At 45.6% G+C, this 24,948-nt stretch overlaps 1 protein-coding gene across 10 annotated transcripts in view; it reads left to right on the forward strand.

Moving 5' to 3' along the window:
* FGGY (FGGY carbohydrate kinase domain containing) overlaps window positions 1-24,948 on the forward strand; it is a 402,394-nt gene that overhangs the window by 373,926 nt on the left and 3,520 nt on the right. For all 10 annotated transcript variants that reach the window (XR_002831041.1, XR_002831042.1, XM_023759980.1 and 7 more), the window contains one exon: window positions 20,057-20,118. Coding sequence is in view for 8 of the 10 variants with exons in the window: in XM_014462074.2 (XP_014317560.1) it covers window positions 20,057-20,118 (62 nt within the window). In the remaining 2 variants the exon portion in view is untranslated. The remainder of the gene's footprint in view (window positions 1-20,056; window positions 20,119-24,948) is intronic.

Below are 24,948 nucleotides of genomic sequence, written 5' to 3' on the forward strand. Positions count from 1 at the left end.
CCAGATTCCACCGTAACCTTAAGAAGGCGGGGGAATTAGCCAGTTCAGATTCCTTTGCCCAAGACTGCATCTTCTTTGATTGCAGAAAGCAGGGGTCTTTGTTGCTGGAGTGAGGGGTGGGGGGCCTTCACCACATGATTTATCTACCTGTAAATTGCCAGTGGCAGCCTGGCCCTTCCTGCAGCACGTCTTGTGAGGCCTGGGAGGGATTTCAGGCTGGGAAAACGTCAAGGCCCTGAGTGGTCCATGCCGGGTCCTACAGTGATGCTGCTGAGTGTTCTGAGAACCAGCAGCCTCTGGATTTTTGCTCTGAGGCTCTGCCCCAAAGCTTTGCTGAAGCTGTCTGCCCAGTGCCCCATCTGTCCTGGATTCGGGACCCCATCTTCTTCCTGCTAGACACTGGGAAGCCAGACAGACCCAGGTTTAAATCCCTGCTCTCGGGTCAGCTGTATCGTCTCAGACAGAGTAACTTCAACTTGACCGAGCCTCAGTTTCCTCACCTGTAAAATGAGGGCAATCTGGGGCTGGAAGGGGGCCATGCATTGTTGAGTGGACGCACACTCAACATAGTAAATTCCGTCTTGTTTTCATTCCCTTCCCATTCGATCCAGCCAAACGGGAAGGCAGGGGCTGCCCCACTTGGCCTTTGAATGCTCCCCTGTAGCTTTCTTAAGCCTGTCCCTGCAGCGTCCACATGCGCTTAGCTGAGTATTTTGAGATCACAGTGTCTTTAGGGGGAAGTCCTTTTGACTACAGCTAAAATTAGGCCTCTCTTTTGCTCCTCTGTTTACCACCTCCCTTCCTATTTTGACTAATTGGGGGCATTGACACTCAGAAACACTTGAGAAAAGTTGGGAGAACAGCTGGGAGTTGTTCTAGATAGCAGCAGCTGCTCCCTCCCCGCGTGCAGGCCTGGAAGAGGATGATCCCAGGTCGGGAGCAGGAAGGGTGCCCCGGAGGAGAGGAAGGGGTGCCAGGGCCTGTCTGCAGGTTGGCAAAGGGAACGGGGTAGGGGTCCTATCACTGTGACCTCCACCTTCTGCTGAAAGGCGCAGGGTGGGAGGACAGAGAGGGCAAGGGAACCAGAGAAAAGAGACGTGAAGGGAAGGCGGGCATTCAGAAGTTGAGCTGGTTGGTTATTTTATTGGACATTTCATACAAACTGTTATTCCAACTTAGACCCCTGCAGTATTCTCCCAACTGGCCTTATGCCCCATGCCTGCTTGCTCTCCCCTGGAACCAGACAGGGCACGGGAAAATGCCGGGTTCACCCCCTGGAACTCCTGCCATGGATTTCTACCCTTGAATTTAGGAAAAATTCTAGAACCCACTACAGGGTTCATTTCCTCTGCGGGCCTTTCTTCCCTTGAGTCAGATTAACCTGAGTTTTATCTTGGTTTCTGTACCTCCCAGCTGTGTGATCTTGGGCAAATTACCTCACTTCTCTGTGCCTCCTTTTTATCTAACTGGGGACAATAACTGTAATTAATTCATAGAATTGATGTGAGGATTAAATGAATAGCTTTTCTTTTTATTTGCTTATTTTTAAATGAATAGCTTTTCAATCTTTAGAATAGTGACTGGCACATAATAACTGCTCAGTAAGTTTTATCTGTTCTGATTGTCATCGCTGTTATCATTGTTATTATTATGTTTATTCCCTTGGCTGTAATGCTACCCCTCCACCCCAGGCACCAACTTTTTTCTTGACCTAAGTCCTCCTCTTCCTTCATCCCTGAGCTTAAATGTCTCTCCCAGAGAGAAGTATCCCCCGATCCCATCAATCTCAGCTAGTGTTCCTCACACAATAGGCTGTAGCCCTTTGTGCTTCTACTCCACAGTACATAGCGTAAAGCATCATTGTAGATATCTGTGTGAATATTTGTTTAATATCTCCTCCACAAGGCTCGGAGTTTCCCAAGGATAGGGATCATGCTTTTGTTCACCAGTGACTGCCTGAACCTAAGATCATGATCAGCACATAGTAGATGTTCAGTAAAGTACATGAAGGGAAGGAGGAAGAAGGAAAGAGAGATGGAGGTAGGGAGAGAGGGGCAGGGAGACAGGAAAAGAAGATTATTGGGGAAAAGTAAAAATACTTCCAAAGCCCTCCCTCCTTGAAGTCTATCCTCTCTCTCCATAAGATATCAAAGGCTGCATAGTAGTTTTTTGCTTCTCGTTCCCTCTGTCAACACTTATCTCTCCCACACCCGACCCTCCTCTTTGGGGCCCCTCCCTAGACTTCCCCATCATGTAGATAGTTGATATGATGAAGATTCCCTCTAGAATGGTGACTATCCCCTAATCCCTTCTTGTTAAACATAATAAATGTGTAAACATTTGTCATCCCCAATGCCCACACCTTGTGTGAACAGCTGCCACCATCCTGCCTTTGGTATACCACTCAGTTAAGCAAATGGATTCTAGTACCTGGCTTTGAATCCTGGTCCTACCACCTTGAATCTTGGGTGATCTTGGGCAAGTTCCTCAACTTCTGTTCACCTCTTCCCCCCCCCCCCCTAGAAAATAGGGATAATAACGATAATATCCATCTTTTGCGGTTGCTGCGAATATTGCTGAGATAAGGCGTGTACTCTTACTGTGGTGCCAAACACACAGGGCGCTGCAAATGCCAGCCATTGCCACTGGTGTGCGCTTCATGAGTGGTGTGGTTCTCATTTCCATTTCCGTCTCCTCCACAAGGGCAGGCGTGAGACCTGTTCCCCGAGGAGGAATCTGGTGGGGATGAGTGAGAGTGGGAAGTGGAGGAAATTCCCATCTAGTTTCTTATTTAAATGGGCCTCCCCATCTCCATTCCAGACTTGAAAAGCTGCTAAGTGCCCCTTGAGTTCCCCATCTGCATCCTGCACACGTTTCCCATGGAGCCCCCCACCCCATGCACCCCCACATAGAGGCTGCTGTGGTTCCCGGCACCAGTTTCTTGCTCCAAGATGTCTGTGCACAGGGGTCCTGGTATGTTTCCATGGCCTCAGGGCCTCTTTCTTGACACCCATTTTCACACCCATTTCCTTCCATCCCCTCCTCACCACCTTGAGAAAACAGAGGTGCCCCTGTGGAAAGCTGTGAGCCACACACACTGTGGTGGGTGCCCAGCGGCCGCACTTACACCCCAGGTTGTCAGAGCTTCTGCTGCTTTAAAAAGAGGTGGGGGAAAGTGCCTTCACATCTCAGGTGTAAGTGCCAGATCTTGCAGCACTTACAGGGACAAATCCATTTCTTACTGAATAATGGAGCTGACAACCCACATGACTGGCTGATGTAAGCTTTGGCCAGGTCTGTGAGGAACCTTTGCAACATTGTTTCTCTTAATGTTCTTTTCTGGTAGCTACTGTCCTCTGAGCAGGAGGGGCCCAGGCTGAGGCTCTGTCTCTCTCTCTCCTGTTACCCACAGACCCTGGATAAGCTGGCTCTATGCAAGCAGCTCTAAGCACCAATCCTCACTGTCCCTCTACCTAAGTGAGCCAGATGCCTAAGCCACAAAATCTAAAAGTTCTTTAGTATTTCTGACAGCCTTCTCCCTAGCATCCCCATCGATCATCACCGAAGCCTCCTGAGCACCTGCCACATCTCTGTGCACCTGCCTCGTCCGCCAGTGCGTCCTCACCTTCCCCTGGACCTCTGCTCCTGGCCCCGCAGGCTGGATGTGGCAGAGCAGCCGGGGGTGGCACCTCTGGCTTCCCAGAGCTCCAGGAAAGGAGACTGCATGGTCCCAGTGCCGTGGCCCCTTCCTGCCTCTCAGCTGTCCTATCCACATCTGCCCTCGCTCTATCTGCTCCAACCACACTGGCCTCATTCCTCGATGTGTCATTTTCCCTTCCTCCACGTGGTTCTCGCCTCTGCTGGATGCATCTTCCCATCCTCCACCTAGTGAACGTCTGCACACCCTCTGAATGCCAGCTAAGCCATAACATACAGGCTGCTTACTTACATGCACGCATACACATATACATCTCATTCATGCATATCATGCATACCATACTATACATGCACATGTACCATAAATACTGTGAGGCAGTGCAGCTCAGGAATGCCAAATCCCTCCCTGGCCTTCGTGCCCTGGAACAGCCTGGGGGAGGAGAGAACCCTCATCTCCTACATTCAGAGGGTCCAACATAGGGAGGGTCTAACGAGACAGCTGTCCAAGCCATGCTGCTCTTCTCAACTTTGCAAGCAGAGAGGGCCCAGGGGGAGGCTGTGGACAAGATAATTTCTTATTCTGTTCTTTCTTCTAACGTGACACATTATTTTTGATTGTCTGGCAGAGATTCATTTGATTTATGCAAATACACTAGCAACGATTTTCTGCCCAAGCTACCAAACACAGCCTCACCTTTCTGTCTGGTCATATCCAAAAACATTCTTTCAAATAATTTTTGTTCTTTTGGGTTTCATTCTCCCAGGAACAGATGATGCAAGGTCGGGGGGGGGGGGGGAGAGAACCCCTTAGGAATTTGGGAGTGATTTGAGGACATTCACTAAAAGAGCTCCACTCACTCTCCCCCGCTCCACACACATTCCTGGCCCCTTCTACTTACCAGCCCTCCATTTTCTCCCTACCCTTCTTCAGCTCATGGGAAAGAGGTGCAGCCTGGGACTCCCGAGTCCCGAGTGTAGTCCTAGCTTTGACATCAGTTGATTTTGTGGTCTTCTCTGAGTATTGTCACTTTCCTCCTCTGAGGCATTCTCAGCGCTGTCACAGACCACCCCTGAATCCACTGGACACAGAGGTAACCAAATATAAGAGCACTTGCTTTGCTCAGCCTGAGTGACTCGGTTGAACATCATTCTGTGCACCGAAAGGTTGCCGATTCAATTCCTGGTCAGAGCACATGCCTTGGTTGCGGGTTTGATCCCCAGTGGTGTGAGCAGAAGGGGGAGAGAGAGCCATGTGGCTTCCTGGGTGTCTGGTACATAGATATGATCCCTGGGTATTCCCAGGGGCATGGCACATGGCAAATGCTCAGTGATTATGGGCTGAAAGGAATTTTTTAGGGACTATTTTCTGAGTCAGATATTCTATGGTTGACAAGATGGTCAAAGATTAGAAATCGGAGTTGCAGAGCTGGGGACAGTGCACAGGGAGCATTGGAAACAGCTAGGTTGGGGTTCCTGTGGTGGGTCCTTGGAGTCTAAGCTCTCTCTTGGGCTACCGATGGCATCTCCTCGTTTGTAAAATCGGCCAGTGCCTACTGGGCAGTTGTGAGGATGAGACGAGCCGAGGATGCAAAGCTCCTGGCACGTGTACATGCTCAGCAGAAGCGGATCCCCCCACGTTCCGTCCCTCTCCGGGCCTTCCAGGACTGAACCACTGCTTCCATTCCCCAAATTATCTTTTCTCCCGACACTGTCTTCCAATCACAGAAGAGCGTTCCCTCCAGTTTCCCAGCCATGATTGTCCTTGGGTTTCTTGGTTGTTATGTTTTGGTCACTTTGGGGTCCGGGTGACCCTAGGTGACCATTCTGCGGAAACCGCGACATTTTAGATCGTGGCTTTCTTCCCAGTTTTGAATAAACACCAAAAGCTTTTTTTTTTTACCTTTTATTTCAACTCTCGTTTGCCATCTGGTGCCTGGCTTGGCTGCATCTGTGTTTGCTTAATGACTTTAAGCGAAGGCCGAGTTTACATATGGGAAGAAGGCAAGGGCTTTGCTGATGTCTTCCATATGTTCTTCTATTCATATATTGTGATTTTTGTAACCTCAGCAGCATAGATCCCTGCAGACAATCCTCACACTGTTCCCTGGAGGCCCGCTGCTTTGTGTGTTCAGCTGGGAGTTTTCGTGAGAACGTTTCTGCAGTGCCCATTCCTTTAGCATAGCCCGGGGTGGCTCTGAGATGGGCACAGAATTACGGTTCTCGACGGTTCTTCTTTTTGAACGGAGGAGGCTCACTTGATTTGGGTGGTCTTAGGGAAGAGGCCTGGGTCTGGGGGCTTTCTCTCCATTGGTAGATGGTGTGAATTCAGACAAGTTCGATATCCGCTCCGGTCCTCAGTGTGCTCCTCGCAAACCCAGAGGCTGGGGGTGGGTTGGGTCTGACACCCCACCACACCCGCTTTCCCTCGTTCCGTTTCCTTCTCTGCTTCTGGCGCTGGGTTTCCAGTCTTACAGATTAGTCCGCAAGGCTCCAGTGCGTGTCTTCCCTCCTCTCAGCTCCTGAGCGGAAGTGCCTATGGAGGGGAACCCAAGAGAGGCAGCCCCCTTCTGCATACTGCATGAATGGAAGAGGATGAGACCTAGTTCTTGTTTTGTAAGCAGTCATCTTGATTTCTTTTCCTGGAGTGGACTTGGGGCTCAGTTTAGTGTGAAGGCTCGTGAGCTTCCTGAGACAGAAGGACCTGGGCTTGGAACCTGCCCGTCCTCTTAGCAGCTTGTGGCCCTGAGCAGCTTTCTTACTTTTCCTGAGACTTGTCTTCCTTCTCTGTAAAACGGGGGTAATAACTGCCCTGTATCATTAGTTCCTCGCATGGTGTTTTGCATAAAGCAAATGACCCTCACATTTGTTAAAATGGAAGAAATGCTCCACCTATTCGCAGAGGTTCCTCCATCTCCCATTGCCTAAGCCCCCAGTCTAGTCTGGTCTCCCTCGGAGACTCTCCAATCACACCTGTATTTCCTCAGTGGCCTCGGAGTTCCAGGAGGTCAGGGATCAGAGCTGTCAGGTTCCCCGATGTGGTCAGGTTCACTGGCATGCCATAGGTACTCAATAACTAACGGTTTTAACAATAAAACTTGCATTATCTGGCTCAAACTTCCCATTTTGGAGAAGAGGAAATTGGGAGCCAAAGAAAGGAAGCAACTTATTCAAAATCACAGAGCCCAGACTAAGACTAATCCAAGACCGGTGCCTCCTGATTCCCAGATCAGTTCCCTTTCCAGGACATCATGTGCTTGTCTATAATTTAGTAACCAGAGGGAAGTAGACCGAATTCCCTGTGTCTTGTGAAATCCAGAGCAAGCTCATATTCATAAACACAGCTGACAGAGTTGTTGTTTTCTGTGTTTGTTTTAGGTAAAAGGCCTGGAAGTCCAACTCAGAAATAAACTCCGTGTTTCTAAAACTAGAAACTCCTACCACTTTCATTCCCTGCAGCCCCCATTCTGTCCATTGTTCATCTTCCTTCCCCTCATTAAACAGAGGCATCAGCTGGTGTTCAGTGTTGAATGGTGCCTTCATTCCATGCTCCTTATCACTCCCCTGCCCAGGCAGCATGTCATGTGTAGCACAAGATTAGGAAGTGTTGTCTTTAAATAGCAGCACTCAAGAAAACATTACAAGATCCTGGGTAGTGCTGGGCCATGTGGGGGAGGGGCAGGGAGGCGAGGAGTTGGATATAATAATTATAACAATAAAAGTAACGCAAATTTTAAAGCTATCAGCACTAATTTGACGGTTTGCATGCATTTTCTCAATCACTATGAATAATTCTTTCTCTTACTTCTATTGTACAGATGAGTAAACTAAGACACAAAGAGATTAGCCCAAAAGGTACCAATAGCTCGAGCCATTCAGGTAGAAGAGCCAGAGTTTCAGTCTAGGAAATCTAGAGTCCATGATCTTGACTGCCTGACACCCGACAATGAATTTGTTGACCTCACAGTTAGGAAATTCCAAAAAGAGCAAATGAGGGAGATCCCAACATTGCTTTCTATAGATATCACACCCTGATTCATTCATCCATCCATCTACTCATTCATTCTTTCATTTCTCGGCGTGTATAGAAGGGTCACATTATATCAGTTGCTGGGAATATAGAGGCCATTAGATCTCACAGTCTAGTTGGGGAGACATATCAGTAAACAGACATTTATCCTACCGTGCGCTAAGTGCTAAGGTAGAGGGAAACCAAGGGGCTTTGGGAGTACAGAAAAGACTATAAATCAATTTAAAAGGAGCCACAATGGTCTATCCTGGACTTGCATTCCATGCCTTTCCCTCTCTCTGTCTGACCTCTGCTTCCTCCCTACCCTGGTGGCTTCACAGTTGCCTTCCAGCCCTTCTCTTGTTTTGGTGCTTTGGTATTTTCCTTGGCCTCCCCAACTCTTGGATTCAGATTCAACCTCTCTGTTTGTCTTTTCCCTCCTGAAGTCGGTTTAAAATAAATTCTGGCTTAGCCAGAGGGACTTCTGTTCTGTAAGCAAATCTAAGGTCAGCCCTAAATGTGAGATCAGGGTGTCCAAGCCCTACCTCTCATGTGACTCTGGCCTAGGAGAGTTGGAAACCCAAAGCAGGGAGCTTTAAGGAGTGCAGAGGGATGGATGGATGGATGGATGGATGGATGGATGGATGGATGGCCTGTGTCTTAGATAATTTGCTTATTTACCAACCTAACACACCCAAGAAACTCAAGAAACTGACCCTAGTGATTAGCCAACATCCCTTGCAGCTCAATCATTATGCACTGTTTTAATACCATTACATTTTGATTCTTTGCTGCAAGTTATAGTTCCACATCTGCTGGCCAAAGAATCTTGCGAGTTTGGAATTAACTTTGAAGCAGGCCGTGTAAATGTCCAAGGTGTTCAGCCTCTGAGAGCTTCTGGGATGTTGCGCATTCTCTAGTTGCAGTCTCCCAATGGCCTGCTCCATCTTAAACAAAGTGTCTCCCATACATCCATAAATGAAGCATATCTTGGTTAAATGATTTTTTTTGTGAATTAGAGATACCAATTGAATTTGGCAACTAAGAGGGCATTAGTGGTGATTCTTGTTGGTCGGTGTGTTTGATGAAATAGGTAGTACACTCTATTCCAGCTATGGAAGAAGTTTGAGCAGGAAGGAGTATAGGGATTGAAAGAAAAGGGCGAATTGAGGTTCTGGAGATCACCATGAGGTGGGGGAAGGTTGGGTAAGAATGCTGGGGCAAATGCGAAAATTGGGCCAAGTCAGAAAGTGGCTATTAGAATATTGGAATAGACATAAGTGTAGCCCTCTCAGTGATGACCAGTTTCAGGGTGTAGCTTGAGAGTGAGTGCTGAAGTAAAGTGGAGACTAGAGTTCCTGGAGTGGGAAATATTTTGAAACCAATGAGACTCAGCATTGGATGGGCCTTGTAAAGAGATGCTAATGACAAACGTGATAATGACAAACCTCCAGGTGGATAGGGAGACTTCAACCTAGGCCTTGGTCTCATTTAACATAGGGATGCGAGCAAGAGGCTGACGATGACAGCAGGGGAGGTAGGTGTGATTGTATCTCCATCATTGGGTGGTGTCAAACTCAGAGGAGCAGGGTGTTTGCTTGCAGATGGAAGAACAATCGTCTGGAAATGATCATGAGAGTCCTGGGAATATTGACACTCAAGCATATGCATGGGAAGTCTTAGTTTGTTTGTTTTTTTCCTTAATATGTTTTTATTCATTGTAGAGTGAGAAGAAGGGAGAGGAAGAGAAAGAGAGAGAGAGAGAGAGAGACAGAGAGAGATGTGAGAAAGAAACATCGATCAGTTGCCTCCCAAACAAGCCCCGGCCTGGGATTGAACCTGCAAACCCGGATATGTGCCCTGGCCGGGGAATCCTTGCAGCCTTTCAGTGCATGGGACGACATAAACCAAGTGAGCCACACCAGCCAGGGCACGTATAGCTTTTGATAAACTTTCTGGGAAAATAAGGTTTGTTTCAGTTGGTAGGTAATTAGTAATAGTAATAATAATAATAGCTATCCTTCTAAGCATTAGTCCACACAGCAGGCCTATGAAATAGGTATTTAAGTCCCCCTTTTCAAAATGAATAAATTGAGGGACAGAGTATTAAGTGGCAGAGCTAGGATTTGAATCATGGCATGTATATCACCAAAGCCTTTGTTCCATAGTGTGTGGTTAAACGTACAGGTTCCAAATACGTGTGATTTCCTCATCTTTCATCAGGGACATAAAGTAGATAAAGTATTTAATACAGTGCTGGGCCATAGTAAGTACTCAGTAAATGTTAGCTACCATGATTATTGTTGTTGAGCGATTGCTGTTATTATTTCTGTTCCAGCTTACTGCAGTACTTTATGCCTTTTCAGACAGACAAGTGGGTAGGACCATTTATTTTCAATCAACAGTAGATTATTAGATGGGTGATAGCTTGCAGTTTGGGAGTCTGTAGTCTGTCTGATGCTTTTAGCAAGAATCCTTATTTTTGCTGCCCCCAGTGCCATGTTCTCTGTGACTGGATTGCAATGAAACTGTACTTTGCTGCAGAAACACAGTGGGGTATACTCCCTCGCAGAGTGGGCCTAATAAAACCCTAATGCAGTGTGCCATTGGGAGTCACTGGTTCCCTTGTTAACTGAGAGTTAATTTAAAAAAAGACATGTGCATGAAACCAACAGGTTGTAGAGTTGGCAAAGCCTTTAGAAATAATTTAATCCAACCCCTTCATTTTACTGATAAGGAAAGTGAGTCCCAGGGAGGGGAAGGGTCTCACTCAGGGTCATACAGCTGGCAGTAATTGTCTTTCTAAAGTTAATGTGAACAGTCTTTCCATATGTCAATGAATGCACCTTCCTACCCCTGTAAGCACAATATCATGACTATGATTGACTTTGTCTAACAGCGGAAAAAGCTAGCTTTTAGGGTCTTGCAGGGCTCTGAAGTCATCAGATCTCTAGTCATGCACTAGAGATCTTCCTGTTGGTTGTGCACTCCTCAAGGAATGGGCCTGCTCTTATTCATGAGTTAAAGCACATTTCAAATCCTACCTCAGCCATTTACTGGTTTAGGCAAGTCACTTAACCTCTTTGAGCCTCTGTTTCCTTAGTCCAAATTAGGTAATAAGGCCTCTGTCACCAAATGCTTGTGAGCATCAGATGAGGCAAGATGCAGATACATAGTGCCTCTCCAGTGGCATTCAATAAGTTTGTACTTCCAGCTGATGTTTAACTAACACCGTGCTAAAAGCTTGGGCTACATCAAAAAATAAGAAAGCCAAGGACCCTGCCTCCATGGAAGGATGAGTAGAGGTGAGGAAGGAGACAATCAACAAGGATACAAGTGAACTAAGGATAGATGCTCAGGTCATGCCACGTACTATGAAGGGTAATAAAGACAAGAAAGTGAAATGATGGGAAAAAGAGTGTTTGGGAGAAATGGACTGTTTCAGCTAGGAGTGGCCAATGGTGACCTCATAGCGATTATATTTGAAAAGGACCTAAATCATATAAAAAAGCTAGACAGTCAGAGATCCAGGACAGGAGGGTTCCTGAGAGAAGCAGGAAGGCCCTGGGCAGGAGCAAGCTTGACATGTGCATGCAACCAACAGCAAGGTGGCCAGTGTATCTCTAGCATGTTGAGCACAGTGAAAAGGACATGATATGAGGTTAGAAACATTGTCACAAGCTCCATCTTGAAGTTCGAGGCTATCCTGCAAAATTTGAATTTCATTCAAGAACCAGTGGAAGTCCATTGTTGCTTTTAGAGATGAGAGACTCTTACAGAACCAAGTTCAAATGTTTGATCTCTGTCCCTGATTCCTGAAACCCGTGGAATCTCTGAAGGGAAAAGAGTGTATTTTATATACTGATGAGAAGACTGGTGGCCGGGGACCTTAGGTAGTAGCTTCATCATGGGGGTTGGTTGCCGGAAAGGCCAAGGCCTGATTAAAGAGAGGTTGGAACTTTTAGTGTCACCCCCTGACCACCAGGGAGGTAGAGGGGCTGGAGAGCGAGTGAATCACCAAAGCCGATAATTTAATCAATCCTGTTTTGTCATGAAACCTCCATAAAAACCGCTGAGCCACAGGATTTGGAGAGCCTAGGGTGGTGCACCCCAGAGAGGGCATGGACGCTCCACACCCCATAGCTTGTCCTATGTGTCTCTTTTATTTGACTGTTCCAGAGTTGTGTCCTTTAAAGTAAACTGGTAATAGTGAGCAAACTGCTTCCCTGAGTTCTGTGAGCCGTTCTAGTCATCAAATCTAAGATGGGAGGGCTGGTCATGGGAACCTCCTATTTATTAGTACAGCTGGTCCTGCAGAAGTATGGGAGGCCTGGGCTTGCTACTGACATCTGCAGTCTTGTGGGACTGAGTTCGTAAACCTGTGGAGTCTGATGCTACTCCAGGTAGTTAGTTTCCAAATTAAATTGATTGTAGGACAGCCAGTTGTCTGGAGATTTAGAGAATTGATTGGTCTGAGGAAAAACCCCCATACATTGGAGTCAGAAATATTGTGGGTAAAACATCCAAAAGGATCGACTTTAACTCACCTCATTTACTGATTGATTCAACCAATATTTATGGATGGCCCATTCTGGCCAGGCTCAGTTCTTAGTGCAGTGAATGAATCAAATAAGAACCCCTGGCCACATGGAGCTTGCATGCTAATAAATATGCAAAATTTATGGAGTATTTACTTCCTGCTGGCTCTGTTCTGAGTGCGTTTACCTGAAGTAACTCACATGATCCTACCAGTAGTCCTACAAGAGGCATACTATTATTATCTCCATCTTTAGGAAAGGAAACAGGCATAAAGAAGTTAAATAGTTTGTCCATGATAATACAGCTAGTGACTGATACAGCCCAACTTTACCCCCTGGCAGTCTGTCTGATTCAGTCAGAGCCTATCATTTTGTCCCTCCCTGAAAGCCACCCTGAGGGGCCCTGACTGCTATGAGAATGCCAGTTAGGGACCAGTGGGAAGTGGTAGTCAGAGTCGGATACTGGGATTTTCAACAATGCTTTGAGTAGATACTATTACTCCCACTTTATACATGGGAAAACTGAGGCTTAGTTCACACATCCAGTAAGTAGCAGAGCCCAGATACTACCCTAACCCTTTTATTTCTGAAACTCAATATCTTTCCACTAGCATTTCCATTTCCTGCAGAATTCGAGAGCTTCCACTCCTTTATGATCAAGAGACTAATTTGAAGTATATTTTAGCATCAAGATTAGAAAACTGGGCATTTAAATTTCTATTCCCATTTGGTAGGCATATAAGTAAAAAATAAATAAAATGTGGATACACCAACATATATATTAGACACATATAGGATGTTTTTTTCTTTTATCATTTTTAAATTGAAATATATTATGCATAAAGTGAAATATATAGATCTTAAATGTACAGTTTGATGAAATTTGAAATGTGTACCCCCATGTAATCAACACCCTAAACAAAATATATGCGTGTGTATGTAGGTAGGTGGGTGGGTAGATAGATGGGATTTAAAATTATAACGGAGGTGTTGAGTCTTCATATCATGATTAATGATGAAGACTTCTCCCACTCTTTCCTTTCTCTCATCCCTTCCTGCTTCTAAATTGACATTATTGTTTCCAGTGCACAGAGGTTGCACAGAATACCAGATGTGGGTCAAAAGATGACTGTGTCAAAAATAAAAACAAAATTAACTAAAAGAACAACTAGCCATTTTTTAGTGCTTGTTGGAGGAAAATCACACTGCTATCCTCTCTGTTTTTCTGTGGAGGGGTCATGTGCCTCAGCCCACACATTAGCATGTGAGCCTGTTGTTCCAGTAAAATGAGTCAGAGTTCCTCAAGAAGGCAGGTTCGTGTATCTCAGAGCTGTGTGTCAGCATCTCTGAAAAAGGTACAATGTATTGTATTGGCGTGTCACACACACACACACACACACACTCGTTCTCACACAAGAGATCCCACAGCTAACAAGCAGCAGAAGTGGGATTTGAACTCAAGCCTAGGGGACTCAAGCATGGGCTTCCAAATCACAACAAGGTACAGGAAGGACCATGGGGCCTGTATGGAGGGCTAAGCAAAGGCCTGGAGTCAGAAATGGGCTTGAATTCTGCCTGTACTACATATTGCCTTATGACCTTGGGTCAATTTTATACTGTTTACTTCCTTGATTCATAAAGTGAAGATAAATGATAACATCTGTGTCATAAAGTCATTTTGAGGATTAAAATGTCATGTACATAAAGCAATTAGCACACTGCGTGGCACAGAGTTAGAACTGGGGAGTGCTGGTTAAACCAGTAACGCAGCAGTGGCCGTGGAAGTTGTCTGCTAAGTCAGTAGATGCCAGTAGATGTTTCTTTGGTCATACACCCTATCAGTTAAAAACATGTCGAGCTTGCGTCATTAATACATGGAAACTTACTTAAGAATGGGCGTAGACGTGTTCTGTGCTTATGGATTCAATACACTATTAAAACAGGTGAAACACAGCTGTCTTCATGCTAACATTATGCACGATTTTAAGGTGCACTGTACATCGAAGGCCAGGTATGTTTTTGATGATTGCTAAATGCTTTTGTTTGTGCCTGTGTATCTATATCTCAGACAGTATTCTTGATAATTTTGATTTTTTCCCCCAGCTCTTATCTGACTAGGTCTTCATTGTTTTTACCTTATAGTATAAAGAGCTAGTACCAAATATAAAAGTATCTCCATTTTCTTCTTCTTTTTTTTAATCCTCACCCAAGGATACATTTATTGATTTTAGAGAGAGAAGAAGGGAGAGAAAGAAAGAGAGAGAGAGAGGCATCAATGTGAGAGAAACATCAACATTGATTGGTTTCCTCCCATACACACCCAGACCAGGAATCAAATCTGCCACCTTTTGGTATATGGGATGATGCTCCAACCAACTGAGCCACCTGGCCAGGGCACCATTTTCTTATTTAGTTGAATCTGAATTATCAACATTACCTTTAATCCTTAGACCAAATCTTTTTCAGCCAGTTGCCCATTTTGTGAGGGTTACTTTAAATAAACTAGATAATCCCTATGACTCCCTAGGCTGTGTAAAGAACAGCACATAGCAAACCCTGGGAGCTGTGGACATAGAGGTGAGAGCTCCCATGCCCCCCTTCAGAAACTCACATCTTACCTGGCCCATGACTGTGTGATGTTTGGACCAACTAATGGATCTGGTGACAATCTGCATATTAAGGGCTGGCCAGGCTTAATTAACTTCCTTAGACTGAAAATCATATAAATGGCACTTCCAATCCTTTCTTCCGGAATCCTAATGCAACACCTTGAGCTCTCCCTGGAGTGCCTGTGGGCCATTTTAGGAACACCACTTAGGAGATCTTCATTGTCCCTGTTATGAAAGCCTTTGCCTTTTCCTTTAGCTACTGAGCTATCAGGAACCAAGTGCCTGTAAGTGAGGGTCACCTGGGCATGAGACCTACGATGACCTCACTCCTCCCTACGGGAGCTCACAGTCTAGCTCCCATGGTGCCAGGTCCTGGTTGTTCCCTGTAGATCATATCTCTGGACACTGCCAAGCTGTGGTGCCCTTTGGTGCCTAGGTCTAGACTCCCCCATAGTCTCCCCAAGTCTTAAGGCTGTTGTTCCCCTTCCCCCGGGGAGGGCTAGAAGATCCCGGATCCTTCCCTCCCCAAGTTAATGTGCCTACCACTTGGGAATCCCCACCTTCTCCATGGGTGCTGAGAGCCCCTTCCTTTCCTTAACTTCATTTCCCTGGGTAACTCACCCCAGTGTAGCCTAAAGCCCTTCGGTAGCTCCCGAACCAGGCCACAGTGCATGAGAACTGGGTGTTTCCCGCACCCACACAGGCCTGGTGATCGCCAACGCTGCTCCCAGAAGTGGTGAGCCCTGTGTGCAAACTGGTAGCTGGGCCCTGACCAGGCGGGGAAGGGTCAAACCCCATGAATGCCTCCTTTCATGGCCGCGGGACAGGGCCCCTATTTTCCCCACAGAGACCCTCCACTCGCTTTCAGAAGTAACGATCAAATGTGAACTTTCATGGTTTATTTATAGCTCTGCCTTAGAGAGAGAAAGAAAAGAAGTGATTAAAATGCGATTTTACCAAATATTTTGTTTTTAAAAAGCTCCCATTGTGTGGGCAGAAAGGAAAGAGAAAAGTCACTGCATTCATTGTGCTGTCTAGACTCTCAAACAAAGAGGGTAGCGTGCTGCACATTAAGATTGTCCGGCTCCTGCCTGCTGACAAAAAGTATGAATTTTGAGGCCAACTTCAAATAGACCCCTTTGAACAGAAATATATTGTGGGGGGTGGCTATATTTAGCGCGTGTCAGCATTTCCATAATAACTCCGTATTGTTATGCTGTGGTAATTTCCAGATTTATTGCAGCCAGTGGGTTCGTGAGGTTTCAGTTTTATGTTAATTATTTGGAGAAATTAGAAAACTCAGCAGTGCTATTTCTGATGACAGCGCTGATTCTCTGGGCGTTCTCCTTACTATGTCAAAGACCCACAGTGAGCCCTGCCTCCCAGGAGAGAGGAGGCTGAGCACCAGTCACTTTGACTGCCCATAAGCATAACTTTCCATTTTTTAGAATGAGTATTTTTTTTCCTTACAATTATCAAATTAGTATATGCCATGGTAGAAAATTTCAAAAACACACAAAAAAAGAACAAGAAAAAGAAATGTCACGTGCTCTTGAACCTGTTCACATTTTAATACACGTTGACCCAGTGTTTATTGTGCCTGCATATGTAACTTGCACTTAGAACAAACAAACTTCTTGAGATAGAATTGAGAGACAAGTATTTTTTACTCCCACAGCTCCTTTATGTTTTTGCAGCTATGTTTTCTCTGCCCTGGTTAGAAATTCTGATAGTTGCACTGGTTTCTTAGATAAGTACAAAGTCACTTGGATAATATAAGTTTGATGGTCTCTTAAGTTGTAAGACGTAGCAAAAATTCAGAAATGAGAATATAAAGAAATATATTGTCATCATCATTTCCATTTTCATCTGGAGATACGACCTGTCTGCACTCCTTCAGCTGATCTGCTGCGGGAGAGAAGGGGGCTGCGGTCAGCCTTCCTTCCTCATTCACTTTGTTCCCAGCACATTCGCTTTTTTTCTGATTCCTCGGAGGTGCTCGGAGGGGTCTGGGAAGAGAGGTTGGGCGTGTAGGAAAGTTCTTATCTAATCAGCATTGTCATGAATGGTCTGCATGCTCTCTTAGCCTAATGGGTGTTTATAGGCTCTGTCATAGATTTTGTTGGAGGACCTCCACTTCCGGAAACCTCTCACTTACATTATCTTGTCTTGGTTAATGCCACTCTGTTCTAGTATTTGCTTCTCTTCTCCTAATTCCTTAGAAATCCAGTAGATCTCTCAAGCTGACTCTGCCCCATTAGGTATCCATGTTGGATGGGACCTAAGACAGCCCATGGCAGCCTCTCACAGCGAGCCACGGGGTCTGGACACAGTCAGCCTTTTGGAGTCTGACAAATAGTGACTGTGCTGGCTGACCGGGTGCAACCTGCCCTCCACTTCTGCGCTGACGTACCAGCCAGCCCTGCCTTCCAACAGAAGCCACACTCATTCCAGGGTCCCACCACCTCGGGGGCAGACCACGTCCCTATTGGTCTAGGTGAAGCCTGCTCTCCTGACTTGTGAGGGGGACACTCCTCTCACCCCTCCCCTAGAATGAGGCCTGATGCACAATAAACCCACAGTTGTCTCCTAAAAATCCAGCTCTTCTCCTGACCTTCCATGTGGATGAAAGATTTAAGAGTTGATTCATGGGTCCTCAACCACCCCTTTTGCAAATCCTTCAGGGTGGTCTGTTTGCAGCTCACTCTGGTATCTTATATCTGTCATCCTTAGATCTCAGCCAAATCTTCCATTTTAAGTGTTCTCTCACATGTCTGATCCTTGAGTTCATTCATCTCGTACGTTCCCCGAATGTGTGCACTGTCCCAGATGCTGAGTTTGGCAGCAGAAATAATTATAGCAGCTCGTGTCTTAAGGAGCTCACTGTCTAGCTGGGGAGATGGATGTGCTAAGACGAAATTGCGGTGCCGTGTCATACACGCTCTGATGGCTGGCAGCACAAGCCGCTGTGGGAGCAAAAAACACCATCTAGGAGGGAGGCAGGCAGGCAGCGGGATGAGTTAGAAAAATTCTTCTCTGTGGAGTAGATACCTGAGCTGAGTTCAGTGCTTAAGTCTGTACTTTTTTGAAAAAAAGTCACCTCTTTTTAAACCTTTGAAGTCTCTATTGCTGGTGTTTGTTTCTTAGTAATTTATTTTAAAAACAAGCAGAGGTGATATGAAGAGAGGAAGAGAGAGTTCCAGGCCTGCCTTTTGTCCACAGGAAGGGAAGTGACATTTATGGGGCACCTACTATGGTGCAGGTTTCCTGATCCCGCCCAGGAAGGCAGTCCTGGAGTGTGGTCTGCAGCTGAGCCCAGCCTGGGGAAGCTGGCCATGGGGTGGCCGAGGCCGTCTTAGCAAGACACAGGGATTCTGTCGGGGAGTCAGAACTACGCCTGGGAAGGAAAACGTCCTGACACACGCTGGGTGGGCAGAGCTCTTCAAACATCCTCCTGGAGCGGAATGCCAGCGACCTCACTATGATGTGTTTGATGTTTGCCCCTTCACAAAAAGGCCCCGGACTGCCCTTTTTCAGTTTTTATCCTTTCGCCGTGATTTCGTTTTCAATAATTTTTTATAACTTTTAAAATCTCCTCCTTACTTAAGGCTGCCATTTCTTTTCTCCATGAGCTTGCTGCTCTGAGCATCCCTGATCTCCCCCACTGTGTACTTTTTAATCTGTTGAGGGCAGGTAACTAGTTCAGAACGTTCTGGCCGTTCTTGGGGAAGAGCTGGTAGAGCATCCTTGCCGGAGTGGAAATGTGTGTAAGGGATGAGCAGAGGAAGAAGCCTTCACGTTTCCTAACCCTGAATAACCATTAAAAGGAAGTTTGTCTGCTTCCAACCTCGTGTTTACCACACTGTTGTGATCATGGTAAACGTCTTTTCCATTCTGTGGGAGCTGCTTGATGGGACCCGTGCATTCTTTCTCTCTGTATTCCGTGTACACACATTGAGTGCTGTGCTTGGCACATGGAAGGGGCTCGATACCTTTTATGAATATTCTAGGTGCTGAGATTAAGAAGCAAACAGAAAAGCCCCTGGCCTCCTGTAGTTACACTCTGGTTAGGGCAGGGAGTGGAGAAGGCAGGTAAGGAACCCATGAACCAGTGCATCCATGGCACGTGAGAAGGGCAGTAATGGTAAATAATAAGTGTGTGAGCGAGTGTGTGTGTAAAATTCACAGGAAGGTGGCAAGAATGGGCAGGGGCCACTTGGATATGTTCTGAAGATACACAGGGTCCCTGACATTCTGTGTGGTAGTCAGCTTTTTACGTTTTTCCTTCCCCTGGTAGCATGTGAGTTTCTCTGGGACAAAGAGAATGTCTTATGCAAATCTGTGTCCCTAGTGACTGCTACATAGTGAGTAATTAATAAACATACGGAATAATAAGCTGTACATATGTGACCCCGAGTGACCGCATCCTTAACAATAAGGCCTCAGCAGCTGCTTCTAAGACAGGGCCTCTTCTGAGGACCTGTGTCGTGCTATTGTTCGCAATCTCCCTAGTCAAGTCTGCTGGACTCCAAAGTGTGGGTTCACGCCATCCCCCTGACTTTGCCATAGCTTTCACGGCATTGGAAGACTGCCCGAAGAAACGGAACCATTTCATTCCTACCATGGAGCCAACACCATCTATGGTTGACGTTGATGCTGAACATGCCAGACGCTGTCTGCTAAGTGTTCTCTTGTAAATACAAGAGTGTCCTAAAGTCAGAGTCCAGAACTCAAGTCGAGTGGCCTCAGCCCAGAGGCCCATGTCTGTACTCACAGTTTCAAAGACTGCTGGGGGGAAAGCCCAAGGTGAACTGAAGAGGCCTTAAATAGTTTATGCTCCCGTACAGGGGCCAGGTGGGTTCTAGTCAGTTATTGTCGTCCTCAGTTAAGGGGACAATGTGCTCAGTGGCTTATTATGTTGCATCTTAAGCCCAGGTGTCCAGACAATGGGAAGGAGAAATCATTGTGTCCCACCCTTCCCTGCGAGCTGTCACAACAGCTTCACCTTCTGGGCTGTTTATGCCCTGAAGGCCTCAATAGTCAGCCCTTTATTAAGCCCAGGCTGTGTGCTCATAGGTGTAACTTTTAGTGTTTACTGGGGTTTTATTCCCATTACCAGAGAAAATAAGTTGGGGGGGAAGGACTAACTGAATATCTTAAGGGGAAATGAGTTCTAGTTAGAATCCCTTGCCTGGGACAAGCCTCACTTTGGGTTCAGCTTTCCAACTCCATATTCTCTCTTGCAGGAGGCAATGGCAAGAATGAGCAAAGTTGGGAGAGTTGTGTTTCCCAGACTTGAGGATAAAAGGTAAGTTATGTTTTATATGCACAATGCTCAGGAACGAGAGCATGTAAACACGCAGCTCTAGGGCTGGCACAAGCCTTGGCAGTCAGGTAACCCAGTCCTTTCCTTCAATAGTTGGTAAAACTAAGTCCCAGAGAGCTAGAGTCACTTTCAGTTACCTCCAGTCACAAGGTCGGGCCAGACCTGGGGGTCAGATACAAACTTCTGAATGTCAGGCCAATGCTGTTTTGTCTAGGTCATTAGCAGCAAATCTGCCCTTCTCGGTTCTAAAACATGGATCTCTTATATCTTTGTCAAAAGACACAGTAGCATCTGTCCATTCTTTTATCCTTTGCATCACTTGGCATTAGCATGGCCTCAGACTCCTCCTGCAGGCAGAATGGAGATGCTGAATGGACCTGGTCAGATGCAGAGTTTAGAAAGATCCCCCTTAGAGGATGAATTGGAGGACCTAAGGGTAGAAGCAGAGATCAGGTGGAAGGCTTCGTCAGTAATCCAGGTGAGAGATAAAAAGACCTTAGTCACTGGTAGTGAGTTTAAAGATAAATAGCCCTGGCCGGGTGCCTCAGTTGGTTGGAGCATCGCCCCATACACAAAAAGGTTGTGAGTTCGATTCCAGGTCAGGGCCCATACCTAGGTTGTGGGTTCAATCCCCAATCATTGGGGTGCTTACAGGAAGCAACCAACTCTCTCTCTCTCTCTTTCTCTCTCTCTCTCTCTCTCTCTCTCTCTCTCTCTCTCTCTCTCTCTCTTTCTCTCTCTCTCTCATCATGAGCATGTCCTGCTCAGGTGAGGATTAACAAAAGGAAAAAGAAAACTGATGGACAGTTGTGCAGAGACCTTTTATAATTTGGGGGAAGTATTTGAGATTGAGACATAAAAGCAAATTTCACCTTGTGTAATGGACAGGCAAAGGTGCTGATCCCACCAAAGCATGGTCAGTATTTACAAAGTAATCCAGTTTACTTTTCTTTCTTTCTTTTTAATTTTCACCCAAGAATATTTCTCCATTGACTTTTAGATAGAGTGGAAGGAGGAAAGGGAAGAGACAGAGAGAGAAACATGGATGTGAGAGAGCATTTTTATTTTCTTAAAGGTCTCCAAATAGAGTTGTGCTGTTAACACTCCAAATATAAACCCCTCTCTAAATACAGGCCTGAGAGAACCTAACGTTGGGGAACTCAACTCGGGAACAATGAGAGATCAGAGTTTCCAATATAGGGGAACCATGGGCTAGCAGCATCCTTTTGTTGAAATTAGAAACAGATTAATCTTTCCCGTCTCTTCACTGACCCTCCCACAACTTTAGAGGGAAGTCTGTTTTTTGTTTTTGCTTTAATATGTCTTTATTGATTTCAAAGAGGAGGGGAGAGGGAGAGAGATATAGAAACATCAATGATGAGAGAGAATCGCTGATGATCAACTGCCTCCTACACACCCCCACTGGGGATTGAGCCTGCAACCCAGGCATGTGCCCTTGACCGGAATCAAACCCAGGACCCTTCAATTCACAGGCCTATGCTTTACCCACTGAACCAAACCAGCTAGGACAGGAAGTCTGTTTTTAAGTTCTCACAGTAAATCCATGTGCTCCTTTTGTAAAGAATCTTTAGCTTCTGGCTGTCAGCTGGGAAACTGCCTATGACACAGTGCTCTGGCACCATCTGCAGGCTGCCTGAAGATTTGCAAGTAGAAAGCGAGCCAGTTTCCCTTGAGCAACTTCACACATCTCCCTCCTCCTTGACTAAAATCACATTATTTTCTATAGGGAACATGTACTTAGGTCTGTGCCACACAGGAGCAGCTGAATAAGTGTGGAGAGAATTTGGAAGAGATGGGATTCGCTTCATTTTAAAAGTCAGCATCACAGAAAGTATTATTTAGTGACTATGGTTCAATATATCGTTTAAGAGGATCCCAGATCTTATCCATATTTACCTGTGGTCTTAGAGCAGTCCCTTACAAGTGCCTGAGAATATTTTGTTCCTCAAAAGGCATCATGAACAGAATAAAAAAGCATCCCACAGAATTAGAGAAAATATTTGCCTATCATATATCTGATAAGGGATTAATATCCAGCATATCTAGAGAACTCCTAAAACTCAACAACAAAACAAACAACTCATAGGCAAACGGCTCAGCCAGTGTGGCTCAGTGGATTGAGCATTGACCCATGCACCAAGAGATCATGCTGGTTCAATTCCCAGTCAGGGCACATGCCCTGATAGCAGGCTCGATTCCCAGTAGGGGGTGTGCAGGAGGCAGCCGATCAATGATTCTCTCTCATCATTGATGTTTCTATCTCTCTCCTCCTTCTTCCTTCCTCTCTCTGAAATCAATAAAAACATATTTAAAAAATAGGCAAAAGACTTGAATAGACATTTTTCCAAAGAAGATATGTAAATGGCCTATGAAGACATGAAAAGATGCTCGGTACCTCCAATTATTGGGAAAATGCAAATCAGAAATATAATGAGATATCATCTCATACCCATTATGATAGGAACTGTCAAAATATATGTATATATGCCAACTGTTGATGAGGATTTGGGGCAATTGGAACCTTTTTGGTAGAAATGAAAATGGTTCAGCCACTGTAGAAAATAGTGTGGTGGTTCCTCAAGAATTAAAAATAGAATTACCATATTGTTCAGAAATTCCAGTTCTGGGTTTATACCCCAAAGAACTGAAAGCAGGGGCTCAATGAGATATTTGTACACCCATATTCATAGCAGCGTAATTCACAGTAGCTAAAATAGAGAAGCAACACAAGTGTCCATCAATGGATGAATGGGTATACAAAATATGGTATATACATACAATGTAATATCACTCATTTTTAAAAAGGAAGGATAGTCTGACATATGCCACAATATGGATGAACCTTGAGTATATTATTTTAGATGAAATAAACCGGTCACAAAAAGACAAATATTATATGATTCCACTTATATGAAATAATTAGAACAGTCAAAATTATAGATTGAGGAAGTAGAATGTGATTGATAGGGGTTGGGGAGAGCAGAAAATGGGGAGTTATTGTTTAATAGGTATAGAGTTTCAGTTTTGAAGATGAAAAGAGTTCAGTGGATGGGTGGTGGTTATGGTTGTACAATAATGGGGATGTTCTTAATGCCACTAAACTGTACACTTAAAAATGGTTAAAATGGGCAAATTTCATGATATATGTATTTCACACACAAAATAAAGAAGAAGAAAAAGCACAGGTGGGAAAACAATGGTTTGGATCGAGGAAAATGGCGGAGGCTTAGACGGACGTGTTGGTGCTTTGTCCCGGACCAGATGGGGGCGAGCAGCTGAAACGGGTAACAATCAGCCCGATCAAGCTGGGGAGGTTCAGCTGAGAGACAGTCTGCAGCCAGGAAAGACAGAAAACTCCTAAAAAATGCGGATGGTTGGAGATTGAGGCTGAAACCTCCCTCTGGGCGCCAGCGCAGCGGCGGGACCGCGCCATCTCAGGCAGCGTTCACCGGCATCCAGAGATCGGCTACTAGCCCGGCGGCTACTGACCCGGAGGCAGCGATTCGCAAACAGCGCGACTGCAAGAGCCAAGGGGAGACCTGCACCCCTCCATGGAAAGGTTGGACTTGCCTCGAAGATTCAAGCAACAGCGGCCTCCTGATCACCACACGCTCTGCCTGGGGAACAGTTGCTGCGTCTGAAGCCTCCCTCCACCAGCCAGAAGAGCCACCACAACTGTGAACAGCACCCATCAGAGGCCCTGCTATCAACAGAGGAGCCGCTGCTACCACAACCGCCCAAGGAGCAACCACAGACCGAGGAGCCACTGCCACCCAGGGAGCAGCCACTGCCACCCAGGGTCCAGCCACTGAACGATTCAACAACTAGTAATGTCAGTGAGATCAAACATGGGTAGACAAAGAAACCCCCAAAGGAAAGAAAAGGAGGACTCGCCAGAAAAGCAGCTAAGTGAGACAGAGATATGCAACATGACGGAAAAAGAATTCAGAATAAGGTTCCTAGAGTACATGCACCGGATGTTCAAGAAGCAAGAAGAAACAGATGAAAAACTCAACTACGTATGCAAGAAGCTAGAAGAAACAGGTGAAAAAATCAACAACTTAAGTAAGTCCCAAGAAGAAATGAAGAGCGACATAGCTGCAATAAAAAACACCATTGAAAGTATCAACAGTAGACTGGGAGAAGCGGAGGACCGAATCAGTGAATTAGAAGACAAGGAAGCAAAACACACTCAAACTGTACTGCAAATGGAGAAAAAAATTAAAAGGCAGGAGGAGAGCCTAAGGGAACTTTGGGACAACATGAAACGAAGCAACATACGAATAATAGGGGTGCCAGAACAACAGAAAGATGAACATGGATTAGAAAACCTATTCGAAGAAATAATATCAGAAAACTTCCCTGAGGTGGGGAAGAAAAAAGTCACACAAGCCCAGAGAGTCCCAAACAAGGTGAACCCGAAAAGACCCACACCAAGACACATCATAATTACCATGGCAAATGTTCAGGATAAAGAGAGAATCTTACAGGCTGCAAGAGAGAGGCGGAAAGTAACATACAAGGGATCTCCCATTAGATTATCAAATGATTTCTCAACAGAAACACATCAGGCCAGAAAAGAATGGACGGAAATCTACAAAGTGATGCAAAGCAAAGGACTGAATCCAAGAATACTCTATCCAGCAAGGCTATCATTCAAAATTGAAGGGGAAATAAGAAGCTTCACAGACAAAAAAGGGCTAAGGGAGTTTATCACCACCAAGCCAGCCATGCAAGCAATGCTAAAGGGACTGTTGTAAAAGAAGAAATATCAAGCTCAGAAAGAAAACA

Source organism: Myotis lucifugus, unplaced genomic scaffold (assembly GCF_000147115.1).
Source record: "Myotis lucifugus unplaced genomic scaffold, Myoluc2.0 scaffold_168, whole genome shotgun sequence".
NCBI lineage: Eukaryota > Metazoa > Chordata > Mammalia > Chiroptera > Vespertilionidae > Myotis > Myotis lucifugus.